Genomic DNA, 17939 nt, shown 5'->3' with positions numbered 1-17939 from the left:
AATTTTACTTCTTCCTTTCCAATTTGAATACCTTTTATTTCTTTTTCTTGCCTAATTGCTCTGGCTGGGACCTCCAATATTATCTTGAAGAGTGGCAGGTGTGTAAATTGGTGGAAAACAGTATGGAGATTCCTCAAAAAATTGAAAATAGAACTACCATATGATCCAGCTATTTCACTTCTGGGTATTTATCCAAAGAACACAAAAACACTAATTTGAGAAGATATATGCACCTCTATGTTCATTGCAGCATTATTCACAATAGCCAAGACTTGGAAACAACCTTAGTGCCCATTGATGGATGAATGGATGAGGAAGATGTGGTATATATATACAATGGAATACTGCTCAGCCATAAAAAAGATGAACTCTTGCCATTTGTGACAACATGGATGGATCTTGAGGGTGTTATGCTAAGTGAAATAAGTCAAAGAAAGACAAATACCGTATGATTTCACTCATATGTGGAAGATAAATACATACATACAGAGAACAGATTAGTGGTTACCAGGGGGGATGAGGGGTGGGGAGGATGAAAGAGATCAAGGGACACATGTATATGGTGAGGGATGGCAACTAGACTTTTGGTGGGGAACACAATGTAGTCTATACAGAAGGCAAAATATAATGATGTACACATGAAAAAAAAAAATAGAACTCACCCTGAGCAATTGGATTGTAATTTAGTGCTCTTTTTCTCTTATTATCTCCTTGCCCCACAATGTAAACTCCTCTAGTCAATGTATGGATGGAGGAGTTATTCAGAATATGAAATCTTTTAAGAAAGAGAAATTCCGTGAGAAAGCTAAACCTCCGGCAGTGACTAGCAGGAATTTAATCTTATAGGGAAAAAAATTATGGGATTTTAATCATCTGCTGCTCTAGAATGTTATTCAGAGAGAAATAGTGAAGAACTTACCCCACTTCTGAATGTCAAGCACAAATTATGCATGAGGTAGGTAAGGACTTTCCTTAGTCAGCTCCCTCTGCAGGAGAGGGGGAAGGACTGAAAAGAGCCGGTACTTGCAGTTCCTCGTGCAAATGGTATGGAAATTGGAGGCAAGTTTTAGAGAACACAGTCAAGTCAGAGTAGAGATAGCAGTAAATATGGTGGCTCCCAGCTGGAGAATGTCCCTTAAAAGGAGGCAGCTTCCATGTTTGATTGGCTAGATTATTTGTAGAAAAGGTGCCATGTTGTGCTGCCTGCCTAGGAAACTCTTTAATTATAAGGCTTTGCCCTTCATGTAGAAGAGGGAAGTGTATAAAAGGCAAAGTGGGATCAAAGACTTGTACAGGCAGCAAGGTCCAGGGCTGTTGGAGGGGTCAACTTGTTACCCATTCCTGCCTTTGCCAGTGGTATCCTCATTGTACTCACTGTGTGTGGAAACTACCTCTGCAGAGCTGCTATCTCATTAAGGCATTAGATAGGCAAGATTTTCCTATTACCATCTAATATTTTCATTAGTTTTAACCTAGCAATCATAGTTATTTTAAATTGGCTGTCTGATAATTCCAACATCTGTGTCATATCTAAGTCTGGTCTGATGCTTGCTTTGTCTCTTCTGACTGTGTTTTTTCTTGCCTTTTAGCGTGCCTTGTAATTTTTTATTGAAGCCAGACGTGTTGTATCGGGTAATAGGAACTGGGGTAAATAGGCTTTAATGTCAGGTTTTATGTTAACCTGGCTAGGAGTGGGGCCCTATGTCGTGTTTGTTGTAGCCGGGGGTGCCAGAGGCTTCAGACTCCTCCAGTGTCCTTGGTTTACCTCCCCTCTCAACTTTGGGCTTCCCTCAGCACTCCTCCTCAGAGAAAGTCTGCGTCTTGCAGCTCTTTCAGCTGTAATCCAGTGTTGTCACCTGATGTCACACTGGAGCCCTGTTGGTGTGCTGGGAAGGTGTAGGGGAGGCCAGCAGTCTCTAATCTTCTAATTAAATCTCAGTCTTTCTGTGAGCCTGTGTCCCTGGGCTGTGACCTTCGTGTTTCTTAGTTTTGCCCATTCCCCACCCCCCAACCCCCTTCCACACACACCATGATGAGATAGGAAGACTAAGGGGGCTGGAGTCAGAGAAGTGTTCATTCTCCAGGTGGGATAAGACTGGTAATGGTAAAGTCTTTTCCCTTGGAGAACAGGCCTTTGTTATGGAGAAGTTTCTGGGTGTATGTGACAATGGCTATTCTTACCCGCCCCCTGCCAGAGGCATGAGGGGGGGTCTCTATTGACTCTTCACTGTGAGAACCTCGTGGGGTTCCTGAAAGTAACAGTCAGAACATGTAGGGGCTTCCTAAGACTATGACTGTCACTCTCAGGCTGGTGTACACACGGTGTCTGGCAATTTGTCCAAATTACCATTTAAGTGTTCCTGCCAGTTTACGGCTCCAGCGGCTTCTGCTCCAGGTACACAGATCTCAGCTGTGCCTCTGGATTTGTTTCTCTCTCCAGATTTTGTGGTGGAGATTTGCCCAAGATAAGTCATTGATTTTCAGTTTGTTCAGCTTTTTCTTCTTATAAGGATGGGAGTGATGACTTCCAAGCTCTTTACATGTTAGAACTGAAACTAGAAGTCTGTTCGTTAGTTTTATCATTCTTACTTGAAATGTGAAAAATGTCCTATCCATGGTCCCTTGGTCTGGGTGGGGTTTTGCCTGCTGGGCTTCAGAGGCACATGTCTCCCTTCTAGCATCCTGAAGGTCTCTCAGCTGTGCCTGTGTCAGAGGTGTGATTAAATCAGCCAAATCTGCTGGTAGAGCAGCTAATGGGCTCCTGGCCCAGTGTCTGAATTGCCTGATAAACTTGGGCAGTCGGCTTAGCCTCCCCCTGCCCCATGGATCTCAGTTTTCTCTGCTGAAAAATGGGAGAATTAGACCATAGTCCCTGGGGTCCTGCCCTTTTAAAAAGTCTTACCAGTATCCACTCTTAAAGGGGATGATTTCCTGCTGCTTGTGATTTGATTTGATTTTTTTGATTCATGTAGAACAATGGTTTTTATAGTGTGGACTCTTGGGGGTCCTCAAGACCATTTTAGGTGCCCATGAGGTCAAAACTAATTTCATAACAATACTAAGATACCATTTGCCTTTTTCACTGCACTGACATTTGCACTGATGGTGCGAGAGCAGTGGTGGGTAAGACTGCTGGCGCCTTAGCATTAATCAAGTGGACCCAGAGGGTACTAGTAGTAGTCATGTTCTCCACCAGCTGGCAGTCTCAGTGAAGGGTATTCCATTTCCGTTGAGGAATGTCTTTGACCAAGCAGTAAAGTTAATTTGATTAACTCTTAATCCCTTTGAGTGTGTACCTTTTTAATATGCTGTGGGATGGAAATTGAGACTATCTTACTGCATACCGAAGTGCTGTGATTGAATTGAGGAAGAGCACTTCTGCAATTTGTTTGAGCTGAATCAGCAGCTTTTTTCTTGGAACACTGTTTTTACCTGAAAGATTGACTGACAGCCAAACTATGGGTATTTAGTCTTGGTTATTTGACAGACATTTTCTTGAAAATGAATAAAGTTCACTTATCACCTTAAAGAAAACAACGGACAGTATTTATGGCAAGTTACAAAATTTGAGCTTTCAAGTGAAAATTAGAATTTTGAAAAGCTTGTATTTGCCACTGTGACATGGACAGTTTTCCAATATGCAAAGACTTTTTTGAGATCAGTGGAGATATTAACAAGGGTGATTTTTTGATGTCATTATAATGAAATGGGTCAACATTTGGAAGATTGCGTAACCCAGTGAAGCAATGTTTTCCAAACAACTAATACACAGTGTTACTAAATCATGCATGGGTTAAAGATCCATTCAAAGGGCAAGATAGAGCAATGGATTTTCATGTGAAAGAGTACAAAAAGTTCATTGATTTGGTTTCAGATTCCACATTGCAACTAACCTTTAAAAAACACCACTTGTGGGCCGGCCCCGTGGCTTAGTGGTTAAGTGCGCGCGCTGCGCTACTGGCGGCCCGGGTTCGGATCCCGGGTGCACACCGACGCACCACTTCTCCGGCCATGCTGAGGCCGCGTCCCACATACAGCAACTAGAAGGATGTGCAGCTACGACATACAACTATCTACTGTGGCTTTGGGGGGAAAAAATAAATAAATAAAATCTTTAAAAAAAAAAAACAAAAAACACCACTTGTCGAGTTTTGATGGACTATCAGAGAAGATCCATGATCATCTAAAAAGGCTATTAAAATATTCCTTCCTTTCCCAAGTACGAATGTGAGTGAGGCTGGATTTTCTTCAGCTACTTCAGTCAAGACAGTATGTTACAACAGGTGAAATGCAGAAGCAGATCTATGAATCCAGCTGCCTTCTATGAAGCCAGACCTTAAGAGATATTTGCAAAAATGTAAAACGGTGCCACTCTTTTCATGAAATCTTTTTTGTTTTGGAAAGCACTGCTTTTTTTTCATAAAAATTTATTTCAACTGTTAATTTATTACTGTTATTTTTAAATGAATCAATAAATATTTTTTAATTTCTCAATTTTCATTTCTAAATATGGTAAATATAGATAGATATAACCCACACAAACTTCTTTGAGGTCCTCTAATTTTAAGAAGTCCTAAAACTAAAAAGTTGAGACCCAGTGATGGACAATTTCTACTTTCAAATTGTGAAGGACACCCTGTTAGCCTAGTGTTTTAGAGTTTGATGAATCTCTAATATACTTCTGTTCACAGTTATAATCTGTGGATAAAATGAAATGTTTTAAATTACTGCTGGCCCTATGCCAGCATATTTACTACTTAGGATCTGTAGAGATCAATGATTCTTGAAGTGTGTCTATAAAATTGTAGTTCTATCACATGCTGTAGGGAGAAAACAGGTTCATTATTCAGATAGTTTGGAGGACTAGGACCCTGGATTCTAGATCCCAGTTTCAGAGATTCACCATGCACAGTAGTGTATCAGAGGTGCCAAGACATCCTTGAGTAAATTAACTATTTAACTTAGTTCACTAAACAGCTTACTTTTATACAGCATCTTTTATTCCTGTGGCAAGCTCTGGTATAGATTATTCTTAAGGCAGAGAACGTGCTAGTTGGGTTTGAGTTTAATATCCAGAGGAGTCTGAGTTGATGCAGTGATCTGTGTTACTAGTAGCTGCCATCCAAAGACTTGAAGAAACCCCTAGTTATGCTTCAGCAGTGTGTAAAAGGCAGGTCTAGGTTGTATTTCGATTTGTATTTTTTAAGGAATTAAATGGCTCATATTTCTAGGAGAAAAAGATTAGATAGATGAGAATTGAGTTGGATGAACTGTTTTATGGGAGGCTTAAAGTGTCAAGTACTTAAGCTTATTGCTTTCTAGAACGTCAGTCATAGTAAAAATACTGTTTTATAAACACTGCAGTAACCTGAAATATGTTTCTATTTAAATTTCAGTAAAGTCAAGTACTGTGTTTTAGCTGCAGAAGTTAAACTTTAAAAACAAAATTTCAAACTTTGAAAAAGTAAGAATACAAGTCGTAACTCCTTTTTTTTAATTGTAAGAAAATGAGATTTAGGCTATGGCTTTCTCAGCTAAATCCAGTACAGCGACAGGCATGTGAGCAGATGATCACATAAAACAATGCCTCTACATCAGGTGCCCTTACTCCTGTGTTCCTTTCAAATGCTTCTTTAATCAATTTCTTTGATTTTTCCTTTGTAGGATGACTTACCAAAACAGTGTTACCTAGTGTAACTCTTTGGAGAAATAATTTGTGTAACACATTTAACTAAGGCTATATTTGTTTGTTTGTTTTTGTGAAGAAGATTAACCAATGCCAATCCTCCTCTTTTTGCTGAGGAAGATTGACCCTGGGCTAACATCTGTGCACATCTTCCTCTACTTCATATGGGACGCCGCCATAGCATGGCTTGACAAGCAGCACGACAGTGCGCCCCCAGGATCCGAACCTGCGAACCCTGGGCTGCCGCAGTGGAGCGCACACACTTAACTGCTATACCACCAGGCCCTCCCCTAACTAAGGCTATTTTTGATTATTGATTTTTTCCTAATTAAGGATTTTGCCAGACATTTACATTTTCAGTCCCAATTATTAAAATCACTTTCAGAAATAAATAAATAGTATACAGTTTTAAGTCAAATTACACCACATTTTAAGGTTCTTTGATATAGAAAGTATTACTTTATTCTGTAATTTTTTCATTGTATTTGTATTACTTTCTATTTTTGGTGTAGGCTTCTGGAGATTTCTTGTCATTTGTTAGAAAGCAGTATACGGTTTTGTTTGGCTTAGTGCAAGTAGAAAATACAAGTCAAAGCTCCTTTGCCTCTGAAAAAAATGTAACTAATGGATAAATGTCATCAAGGCTGATACTGTATACCTTTGGATTCTATCTAAGAGTTAAATCAGAGTAGCCTTTTATTTTACATACCATAATTTTTATTTTAAGATGAGCTAGAATCTGCCTTTGTCCTATAAGATTTGTGTAACACATTTCGTACTTGGTCCCTGTGAAGGGAATTTAGAGGCAAGAGCAAAGGGATAAAATGTGTTTATTGTAGGATTTTAAAATGGGAAGCTGAGATAAAACAGAGAGGTATTGGCAGACCATTCAAGATGTTGACCTAAGATGAGAAGTGCTCGAAGGAACAAGTCAGACTGAATAAAGCAATCCAGAGGAAGCTGAATCTTCCTTTTTGCTTCTTGACTCCTGCACCTCCACCTCCAGTCTCTACCCCTCTCTCCCCGGAAGAAGAACCTGGAACTTTGCTTTGCTTTCATTTTGTTCACTTGGGTTATGTAAAAATGTTTTCCTCTCTGTCTACCTTTACAAATATTTTATCCAAATAAATAAATTTAGTTTATGGTAAATGCAGTAATGCAATGTCAAAAGGAAGTGGTTTCAGGTATTTAATTTTCTGAATTATGCTGCTGCCCTGGTTTTGTAATTTATAATAGACCAGACCCTTCAAAAGCTGATTTCCCATTTTATACCAGCCCAGTTATTACTAATGATGGGCTTCTTTACCAAGTGGAAAGACTCATAACCCTTTGAACTATTATGTAATTCCATTGTAGTTCATTAGTATGAATGTCTTGTAGTGTTTCTGCATCACCCAAAGTGTTTATAATTCCTTAAATTACACTCTCTAGTGTGACGTTACCCAGGTCTCCTCTGTTACGGTCTCACGGACAAGGCAGTTGTTACTTAACAGGGTAGGAGTGATTTTCTAAGACACGTGGTAAACATTGTGCACGTGTGTGTTGATTTTTTGCTTTCATTCCCTTTAGTCTCTTGCTCTGCCTTCTTTTCCTCTACAGTGCCCCCTCCTCTTCCCTTGCCCCTTCAATCTTTGGGACAGTGCATTTTCGAGTACATAGTAGGTAAATACTTTTAAGTGATGTGTTGACAAGAAAATAAGTACCTCTTTTTCAATCATAATCTTCTGTTCCTAAAATGATATTCCTGAAAAAATAGCTCCTTAGTCTTAGAGATAAGAGTACTTACAGTGAGTAGTCCTTATTACTCTTTATTATTTAGCACACTTTTGACTCAATGCTGCTACATGGCAGGATGAGTTAATATCTGTATGTTTATGTATAATGACGTTCCTTCATCACCGCGCGTCTTTTTATACAGTTATTAAACTTCTCACATTTCTGCCTGATTCAAGTCATGCAGTGATTTCCACAATATGTTTTCCATCAATTTGCCCAGGACTATTTCCCAATAATGGATTACCAGTTGCTCCTTTACTGTTAAGCTATCAACTAGTTTCCTTACTATCTTAACACCAGGAAGATGGAGACTTCTTCAGCTTCCAGGAAGGAGCCCTCTACTTTTCTTGGAAGGAGAAGTAAACATTATCCTTACCATTATTTAAAAATTACTATTTTAACATTTATTTACCAAATACTTATATAGCTGTTACTATGTGCCAGGTATTATTCTAAGCACTTTACCAAAATTAACTCTTTGTGCTTGTAAAAGCATTTGATGTAGGTGGTGTTATCCTCAGTTCATAGATAAGGAAACTGAGGCAGGAGACTCAGTAGTTTGCCCAGGGTCACACTTGTTGTAAGTGGTGGGGCTGGGAGTGAAACCCTGGCGGGCTGGCTCCAAAGTTGAAGCTTTTAACCACTATGAAACACCTCTGCCATTAAAGGTCGTTCTGCAGACAGGAATTACACACAGTCAAGAAATCTTTGAAAGATCAGATTCTCCCAAAATATTGAAAGATTGCCAGAGCAGACTGCTTAAGGAGAAGAAAAATTAGTAGCAAGTTGAGTAAAACTTTCCGATATTTAGGCATAAAAAGTGCATTTTTCTCTGGGAAAGGCCCGTGCAGAGATAACTTCTGAGGATGGTAGTATTTCTGTAGTTGCGTCCCTGGAATGAAAGTTGCTAGCTTGTCTTTGTCCTCTTACATTTTATCATAGACAATGAGGAGAGCCAGTGACACTTCCAATATTCTGCCTGGGAAATCTTCTTAACTACATCATTAGGGTATTTCCTAGTTTCCACTTTACGACAGATGACTATGGTGCCAAATTTTCCACCACGAATAGAAGGCTCCCCTTTCCTCCAGCTTCTAGTAACATTTTAAAAACTTCCCTTTGAGCCCTGACCAACAGCTTCCTCAAAGCCCTTCCCATCTGCCTGGTACCGGTGACAAAGCCACATATTTTAGATTTTTTTTTTATGGCAACACCCTACTTCCAGGTCCCAGAATCTCACTCGGTTATCTGATGTCGCAAAATTTAGTGGCTTAAAACAGTAATAGTCATTTATCTTGCTTCTATGCTCTATACAGTGTCATCTGGAGTCGCTTGACTGGGGCCTCTCCACTTTCAAAATGGTTTACTCAGATGGCTGGCAAGTTGGTGCTGGCAGTTGGCTGGGAGCTCAGCCGGGACTGTTGGGCAGTGTCCTCAGTTCCTTTTTGTAGACTGCTTGGACTTCTTTGTCGCATGGCGGTAGCTGTGTTCCAAGAGTGAATGTCCCAGGAACCAGGCGAAAGTCATATCCCCTTTTATGACTTAGCCATAGCAATCACATAGCATCATTTCCACCGTAGTCACAAGTTCACCCAGTTTCAAGGAGAGGGAACCTAGACTCCATCTCTTAATGATGGGAGTATCCAGTCACATTGTAAAAAGGACCATGAGGCATAGGAGATATTGTGGTCATTTTTGGAGAGTGCAATCTGCTGCAAAACAAGACTATCAGAAAATCCCCCGTTACGTAACCTTTTGTCTTGATCCTTCTTTTTTTTTTAGCTAAGCAAATTCCAATAATTTAGTTTTTCTACTTTGTTGGATGATACGTTTTCAGTTAAGTATGCATGTATACTTATGTCAACTTTATCCGTTATCTATTTTTTGCCTAAATACATCGTGGTTGTTCTTTTTATTAATATTCTACTTGAAAAGAACGTGCCATCTATTAGGAAAGTCAAATTCTTTACTTTAAAAAAAGAAGATTCACATCTAATTCGTATTCTGGTTTTCATTTGCAGATCAAATACTGTAAGCATTTATTGAAAAATGACAGTGATAATTTATTCTCTTCCTAATGGTAGCCCACAAATGGTGATGAAAAATAATTCAAAAACAGTTTGGAAAGTGATTTGCTGTTGACATGGGTGTGTTTTGCAATGAGTGGACTGTTTTATACTTTAAGGACAAGCCTATTAAATATTCATTCATTCAACTAGTATTTGTTGAGTATTGTGTTAGACGTTGGGCTTTCATTGGCAGCCAGAAGTGGTCCTGCCCTCGTGGAACATGTCATATAGTGAGGAAGATGGGCGTGAGTAGGTAATCACCAAACACATGTAAAATCATAACCTTGTTAAGTGCTATGGTGGGAAAGAGCTCTGAATATCTGATGGGCACCTGACTTCATCTCCCCTAATAAAGTGCCCTTTTAGCAGAGATCTGGAAGATGGAGAAGACATAATCTTGCTGAGAGATGTGAGTGTGTGTGTGTCACAGCCACGCACAGATCCTTATGCAGACATCTGCAGATAACACATACATGCCCATAATTTACAGACATTTCTAGGAAAGCAGTAGCTTCTGCTGTACTTCTATTAAGAGACCATGTGTTAACTCTTGGAAAGCACATGTTCATACACACCTTACAGAACAGTGGTCTGAGTTTTAAGGAGACTTTTTCATTTGTGAAGAATTACTTAATTTTGAATAATGATGATCACTATAAATAATTATAATTCAAATAAGGGATGAAGTACTAAGTATAGCAGTGGTTCTCCATGGCCTGGGGACCCCTGGAGTTCTCCGAGACCCTTTCAGGGTATCTGAGGTCAAAATGATTTTCATAATAATACTAAGACATTATTTATCTTTTTCACATTCCTTCTTTCATGAGTGTAAGTGGACTTTTCCAGAGACTAGATGATGTGATTTCATCACAGCAGATTGAATGCAGAAGCAAATATGCAAATTCAACTATCTCATCTGTTATGCCTGCCAGACCTTTAAAAGCTTTGCAAAAATATGAAAGAATACCATTCTTCTCACTATTTTTTTGTTGTTGTTTTCATAACTATGTTATGTTAACATGTAAATGTTTGTTTTATTATTATTATTATTATTATTATTATTATTATTATTTTTTGGTGAGGAAGATTGGCCCTGAGCTAACATCTGTGCCAGTGTTCCTCTATTTTGTGTGTGAGATGCCGCCACAGCATGGCTTGATGAGTGGTATATAGGTCCGCGCCTGGGATCCAAACAAACCGCAGGCCGCTGAAGCAGAGTGCGCGAACTTCACTACGCCACCAGGCCCGCCCCTATTTTTATTATTTTTAAATGAGCTAATGAGTATTTCTAAAATTTCTGTTTTAATTTCTAATACCGTAATTATTGATAGATATAATCCACATAAACAGAAGTTCTTTTGGGTCCTCGATAATTTTTAAAAGTGCAAAGAGGTTTTGAGACCAAGAAGTTTGAGCACTGCTGAAGTATGGCATTCTGCTTGACTTTGAGCATGTTACTTAATCTCCCTGAGATGTAAGGAGTCTGTAAAATGGGGATAATGATCAAAGTACTTCCCTCATAAAAGGATTAAACGAGTTAGTATATGTCAAGAGCTTATAAGAATACTTGGCACAGAGTAAGCATTGAACATATGTTATCTTTTATTATCATTACCATTTAATATGAAAGCAGAATTTGTGTGAATCCAAGCACTACTGGGGCACTATTGCTAAGGATTTTTGCTTGTGTTTGTGGTCATCTGTATTGTTTTGGTAAAGCACAGTATTCGAAAGTGAAAGAAATTGGAGTTTGTAGTTTTTCTTTTTGAGTTGGGTTATAGCAGAGGTTATTGGCAGATAGATGGTCAGGGTGTGAGGTTTGAAGAGACAGATTCAGACTAGTTTGGGGTTCTTTTTTCACCCTTCTCCCTGCCCTCCCAGTCTACGCCCTCGTCCAGGATGCCTTCATCCTGACAGCCAAGGTTCTGCTTCGTCCAGAGTCACGGTGAACAGGTGGGCAGATGTCGTTTGGGAAAGCTCCCCAGAGATGGTCTTACATGTCTAGGCTCCAGTGTCCTACACAGTGAGCTGAAAGGAGGAGTCATGTTAGAGGGCATCCTGTTCGGTCTCCTCAGAAAGATGGAAAAACGGAGGCCCAGGGAATGATGTGCTCACAGAGGTTCACCCAGCATATCAGAGGCCTAGCCAGGAGGAGAACTGGCATTGTGATTTGTAATGGAAAGAATAGCAGGCTCAAAATCAGAACTGGTTTTAGTCTCAGTCCTCTGACATTGAGCAATTTACTTAAATACCCATACTTAGTGTCCTTATTTGTAAAATGAAGGTGAAAATATCACCCATCTCAGGGTCGTGAAGAGGGTTAAATGAGATATCACATGAAGTTACCCAGGACGCATCCTCTTGGTAGGAGTATCTCTAATCCTTTGTATGTAAAGTCCGTAGACAGACACTTCCCAGTGAAATAAACAATTCTTTTCAGAACCTAAAAGCCCACCTTGTGTATTGTGCTTTGTAGCTTTGTAACATTTTCTTTTTTCTGTCTTTTTAGGACAGCCCAGAAACTTGCAGGACCTGTGCCGAATTAAAATTCGACAATGTATAGGCCTTCAAAACCTAAAGCTACTTGATGAACTACCAATTGCCAAGGTCATGAAAGACTACTTAAAACACAAATTTGATGATATCTGATATACACAGAACTGTGAGCAAGATTAGGAGTTATATTCCAGATACTTAAAAGGCTTTTCGCCTTGCACAAAGTATATCCTATGCAATTTCTGATTTGCTGTGAAGTCAGAAAGCAGGTATACACTTTTAGGTTTTTTGTTTGTTTGTTTGTTTGGTTTTCATTATAGGGGAGGGATTTTTTTTATATATATAAACACACACACCACATGCTTGAAGGTCTTAATTTGGTTTCTTGGTCCAAGTTTAAGAGGTCCAAGCTTTCTATACAATATTGCATTTACAAAAATTGTTTTTCCAAAATGACACAAGCAGGTTTGGAGTGGAGAATTTACCCTTTCCAAATTTATGGTTTCATTGGCGTGCACGATCTTATAAACCAGCAGAGCACTTGTTAGAGTTTGGAGGCACAGCTTCACCCAGGGGAGTCCTGGGTTCTACTGGAAAATGCCCTAAGAAATTTTTAAGGTAGTGCTGTCGCCTCATTCATTTTTAATGAGTACAAATTGGCTGTTTCAAACTGTTCTTCTCCTGATTAACGTAGCTTTCAGATGACATAAATCCAGTACCTCTGCTTTCCTGTTGGTGTGCTCTTGTTTTTAACTTATTTTTTTAACAACTGTAGTACACTACCCAGAGACATTGGGTCTCAACTTCTGTCTCTAGTTGAATTGTGCTTTTAAAAAAATTAATGGGAAAGAAAATAACTTTATAAAGCCAGTGTATTCTGTTTTTAAAACAGTGCCTCCAGTGCAATACTCTTTCTGGTGTATTTTATCCATTATTTCACTTGACGTTCCTCATTCTGTAGCCGGCTTTGACGTGCCCGTGAGAACAGGAACCACCACTTCAATTTTAATTGCACAACTTTAGTATGTCAGTCACAATTTCCATTTTAAGCTTGTCTTTTACTTCACTTTAAGCAGAAAATTTCATATCCTGGTGATAGGGTATTCCCTAAAAATAGCCCAAAATATTGTTAAACCATTTGGCTTTAATGCTTAAATAATTTGAGGTGGTTTCATGGTGTTTTTTTCTTCCCAATTAAAAAAAAATTTCTAAAGGGTAAAATTTCTAATGGGTGCACATTTGTAAATCTGGTTAATTCCTAATATGCTAATTAAACATTTTCTATCTATTTTAAGGCTATACACAGTGAAGCTCTTCGGGACAGTTATTTTATTTTCTGGGTTGATTGGGCATATGTTTGCAGTATAAACATGGATATGATAAAGTGTCAACAATGGAAAAAGTTCCAGAGGCATCAGGGATCTATGATGATGCCCTTGGAGATATGTTCTGTGCTTGATTTGTCATCATATTAGTTTCAGAAGAACCTTTTCAGATATCCCAGTATTGTTCTTAGTGCTTTGGGAAATTTCAAAATATTTACACACTAGTAATAAATTTGTTAACCAGAAGTTTACAAGATGAAGGGCTTCTCTTGTCTGAATTTCTAGTTTTAAGTCATTAAGTATAAAACTATTTTCACCTGAAAAGTATAACTAAGCCGAATTAGGAGTCTACTCTGGCTTTCCCTTTTTTCAGAGCCAACAGTGATATTTTCTCAAGCACAAAGTTTGTTCTCTTGGGTGCAGAGTGGCTATGGCATTGGAGTATCTGATTTGCTTGTGCCTGGGCAGTGCACATGTTTCTGAAGAATGGGGAGCTTTGGAAAAAGGATGATTTGGGAGATCACTGATGGGGTACACAGACTCTTTTGCAGGGAGCCAGTGAAAGTGTGGTCAGTTTTGTAACCATCCCAAAACTGTAACTGGAGTCTGATGGATAGAATGGTCTTTTTCCCCATAAAAGTACCTCCAAAAAGTTATCTTCCGAGAGAGAGTCCCTTGTGAAGATAGGAGCTGAGCTGTGTTCTCATTCTTTAAACCCATACCCAGGTCAGAGCTAAGACACTTGAGCAGCATCAGGGACATGGCATGGCCAGAAATGAATTGAGTGTCACTTCTCCCTAAAACCCCAGGCCCAGGGAGACGAGGAGATGGGAGGGCACCTGGGGTCCTGCACTCCGAGCAGTAATGTTAATGTTATGTTCACACAGGGCTTATTTCCTCATATGTGTGTTTTAATTTATTCAGTTAGTTTAAAATGGTTTTCTTTCCCCAGCCATTCAAAGGTTTCCAAACTAAGTTAGCCACTGAGTTTGAGTCAGGGAATTCCAAGTAAAAAGATCAGATTAAGGTAAATTCTTTGTTCTATATTGCTGCTGTGACTTCAGAAAAAAAATTATGAGAGCTCATCCTGGAATTGAAATTTCTATTTAATGAAGAAGTATATAATTCCATTATTTATTGTTTGAGGTTTGATTTATCTGGAAGCTTAAAAAGAATGTTTTATTTTTGTTGTTAATAAAATCCCAATCACATATCATTTAACAATAACTAAAATGTCTTGAAGTTGGTAACTGGTGGAAAACGGGAATAAACATGCAGGTCCGCATTTGAATTTGTTTGGAGAGAAGCATTCTGTGGTCACATGAGTAGAGAGAACAAGTATTTTCAGAAAATCAAATGATTGGTTTTTCCAGAATCTTGACTGAAATGTGCAGAATAGTATCAAATTTGTCACTGATCCTTCTATGTTTCTTTTGAAATATATTATTTAAGCCTATTACTGAACCTTTAGAAAAATATATTTGGCAAGTACACCAAAGAAACCAGCTCATAAACGATTATGATCATTAATGAACTGCAAACCTCATCTTTTGAAAACAGAAGAATTTTTTTTGTGTAAATATTTGTGTTTATAAATGTACAGCAGAGTAAGAGTGTTTTTTAGATTATTTAATTCTCATATTTCTAAACTATTTACTACAGAATAATCCACGCTTGTTAGTTTGGAGGACTTGACTGTTTTGTTTTTTAATTCATTATCAGTCATGCTTGGAACAGCATTTCCGCTAGAGAATTCAGTGTTCTGCAAGTAGCAAGAGTACACATCTGGAGCGTGAGGGAGTCTAGTGTGATTTGTCAGATGCACACCCTAAGAAACAAGAATGTGTAGTTTAATTACCAGAGTGGACCATACAAAAATTGAGATTCTAACTTTCCTGCAGAATTGCTCATTAGCCCAGAATGTGATTGGGATGAGGCCCTTTGCCTACAAATTTAGCTTTCATGTAACTCCTAGTGTGTTATATCATACTGTATTTTGTTCTTCCTTTGTAATGTAAGTTTTGCTTTGGGTCAATTTGAATTAAAAAAAAAACTTAAATCTGGTTTAAAACATACTGGAATTGTGTTTTATTTCTAGTCTGCCTTAACTTTTTAATATTTCCAGCTATTTGGTGAAAAGAAACAAAAGTCTTTCACTCATCAGCATTTTGGATAATTAGGAATTGTGTAAGAGTGTGATACAGAAAACAGCACCATTTTAGATCAGATAAGGCAGTTCTTACCCCTCCTCCCCCTTTAATGCATTCTGTAAATACCAACCAACAAAAGACTATCGCATCCTTAAGTGTGCTGATCCAGCCCTGAGCCTTCTGGGCCCTATTCACCTCTGCCTCATGCCTGCCACACCTTGATTGAGGGCAGAGTTTGGACCACAGCTTTTCTAAGCACAGAACAGTAAATGCAGTTAAAACAATGAATTTGAGATAGTTTATTAGCCTGCAGGAGATAGAAGCAAAATAACTTTGATTTCACACTTCCTCTGTATAACATAAGCAGAGCTCAATTGAGGAGAGACCTCAAACTAGTATGAATCGTGGTATGCTAAGGAAAAGGGAGGATAGACGATTTAGCACCCCACGCAGAAATTCTCTGTTTCTCAACTGTAACCTTGTTGCAGACTTGTCCAGGGTTTGGCACAAATGAAGGCCAAGAATGGGACATTTGAAACTATTCCTAACGATCAGCAGGGGAGTTCAGATGTGAAAAATAGCTGTGTTGCTTGGAAATCTTGAGGTCATTCCTTTTCCAATATGATGTAAGTAGTGTATTGTTTTTTCAGCTGAAAGACAATTTACAAAAGTGGCTTACCAGCTATTGATAAAACAGATTATCTACTTGATAAAAAAATATTTCCACATTTCATGTGGTTGAGTTTCAAAGATGAAGGAAAAGACTTGTATCATCTGCTTGTATTTATGTAACGTAATGTAACTCTATGTTCTCTTAACACATCTTACAAATTTTGATGTTAGAATTTACATTAGCTCATATACTAATAAAGATTTTAAATATACACTGCCGGATACTGATATTTAGGCTTGAGTTGATGTAGACTCCTAAGATATAAAGGTAATTTGTCTTTATTCTATCATTAGTTATTCTGTCATTACCAAAATCTCTCTTAAGTTTTAGATAGTCAAAACTAAGGGATCAGCCAGCATATGGCGCCACTGGATCTCACGACTTTTCTTGTATGCTGCTGGTAAATCGTGTTCATAGTTTTGTAATATATTTCTCTAAGATCATGGTACATTTTTTAGGTATTTATCTTCCAGAAGAACTGTCTGATTCCTGGGCGACAATTAACATTCTGAATCCCAATGGCAAAGACCGAGGTGATTTGCAGAAGATCTGACCATCAGTGTGTGAATAAGACCCTGAACTAGCGCTGTTGCTGCAATGCTTGGTCTCTTGTCCTACAGGAGCATCTTACACCAAGTACTGAGATGGCTCTTTCCGTTTCATTCATTCACTTATGCCCAGAGGGCCTTGTGCTGAGTTTCAGTCGTGCTTCCACAAGCTAAGTGATTTATCAATTCTGAAGGACCCATGAACCACTAGGAGTAAGGGATCAGATTAAAACAAGTTATTTCTGTCTGTTGCAGATATGACCTTTAAAAAAAAATCATGTAATCGTTTGTAGTTATTATAAATATATTTTAAATTAAATCTTAGTTTGTTCCAACATCTTAAAAATTACACTTAGAACCCTTTTATGTTTCCTTTTAACTGGGAAATTGTTTTTAAATTAATACAAATGTAATTTATTTTGTGTTACATTAAGTAGTAACGAACTGATTCACTTTTCTGTGAAATAATATCTTATGAATCAGAAAAGAGGTGGCTTAATGTGGACAATGGGATTCCGTTGATGTTGAGAAACTCGATTATGTGGCGAGTAGACTGACCTTTTGTGACTGACACAGAGGTAATCCAGCTGCAGATATTTCCTATTTTATCTGGCAAATGCAGTCATATTTTTCTTGCTGCTTAGTCTTGAGCTAATGTTGCTTTTCTTCCTCAGAAAGTTTTGGGTCAGGTCACTGCTCAGTTTTCTTTTTCTTTACTGAAAAAAAAAGAACACTTGTAGGGCATGGACATGACCATTTTATATTTCTCTAGAGGTTTTCTAGATTTTCCCTCTGTTAGTTCCGGCCACTTAACCCTTTAGTGAGATACACACACGTGCCCAAGATCCAGCCTGGGCCTTGCCAAATTGCTCTCATGTGCCGATTTTAAAGTTCCTGGATTGCTTGTCTTCCCTGCCTTACCTGGGTAGAGGTATAGCTTGATATCATTTAGGAAGAATACCTAATAAATTAGTCTGGGCTACATCTATTTCTCATCTTGGGTAGCACCAGAGAGGAACAAATTGCATTTCTTCCTGGTTTATTACCAGCTTTTTTTTTTTTTTTTTTTTTTTGCTTAAGGAAGATTGTCCCTGAGCTAATGTCCATGCCAGTCTTCCTCTATTTTATATGTGGGATGCCGCCACAGCGTGGCTTGATGAGCGGTGTGTAGGTCCACGCCTAGGATCCCAACCCGTGAACCCCAGGCCACTGAAGC

General features: G+C 38.5%; 1 protein-coding gene across 4 annotated transcripts in view; it reads left to right on the top strand.

Moving 5' to 3' along the window:
• The window catches only part of ASB7 (ankyrin repeat and SOCS box containing 7), a 53610-nt gene extending 36659 nt beyond the window's left edge, over nucleotides 1-16951 (top strand). For 2 of the 4 annotated variants that reach the window (XM_058542326.1, XM_058542324.1), the window contains exon 6: nucleotides 12041-15432. In XM_058542326.1, the coding sequence (XP_058398309.1) occupies nucleotides 12041-12180 (140 nt within the window). In that variant the 3' untranslated portion in view covers nucleotides 12181-15432. Of the gene's footprint in view, nucleotides 1-12040; nucleotides 15433-15990; nucleotides 16129-16633 lie in introns of those variants that run through there. The other 2 variants (XR_009220128.1, XR_009220129.1) reach the window with 2 other exon arrangements.
• Nucleotides 16952-17939: the final 988 nt, after the last annotated feature.

Source organism: Diceros bicornis, chromosome 5 (assembly GCF_020826845.1).
Source record: "Diceros bicornis minor isolate mBicDic1 chromosome 5, mDicBic1.mat.cur, whole genome shotgun sequence".
Taxonomy (NCBI): domain Eukaryota; kingdom Metazoa; phylum Chordata; class Mammalia; order Perissodactyla; family Rhinocerotidae; genus Diceros; species Diceros bicornis.
The sequence above is the reverse complement of the archived record's forward strand: the minus strand, read 5'-3'. Positions and strand labels throughout refer to the sequence as shown.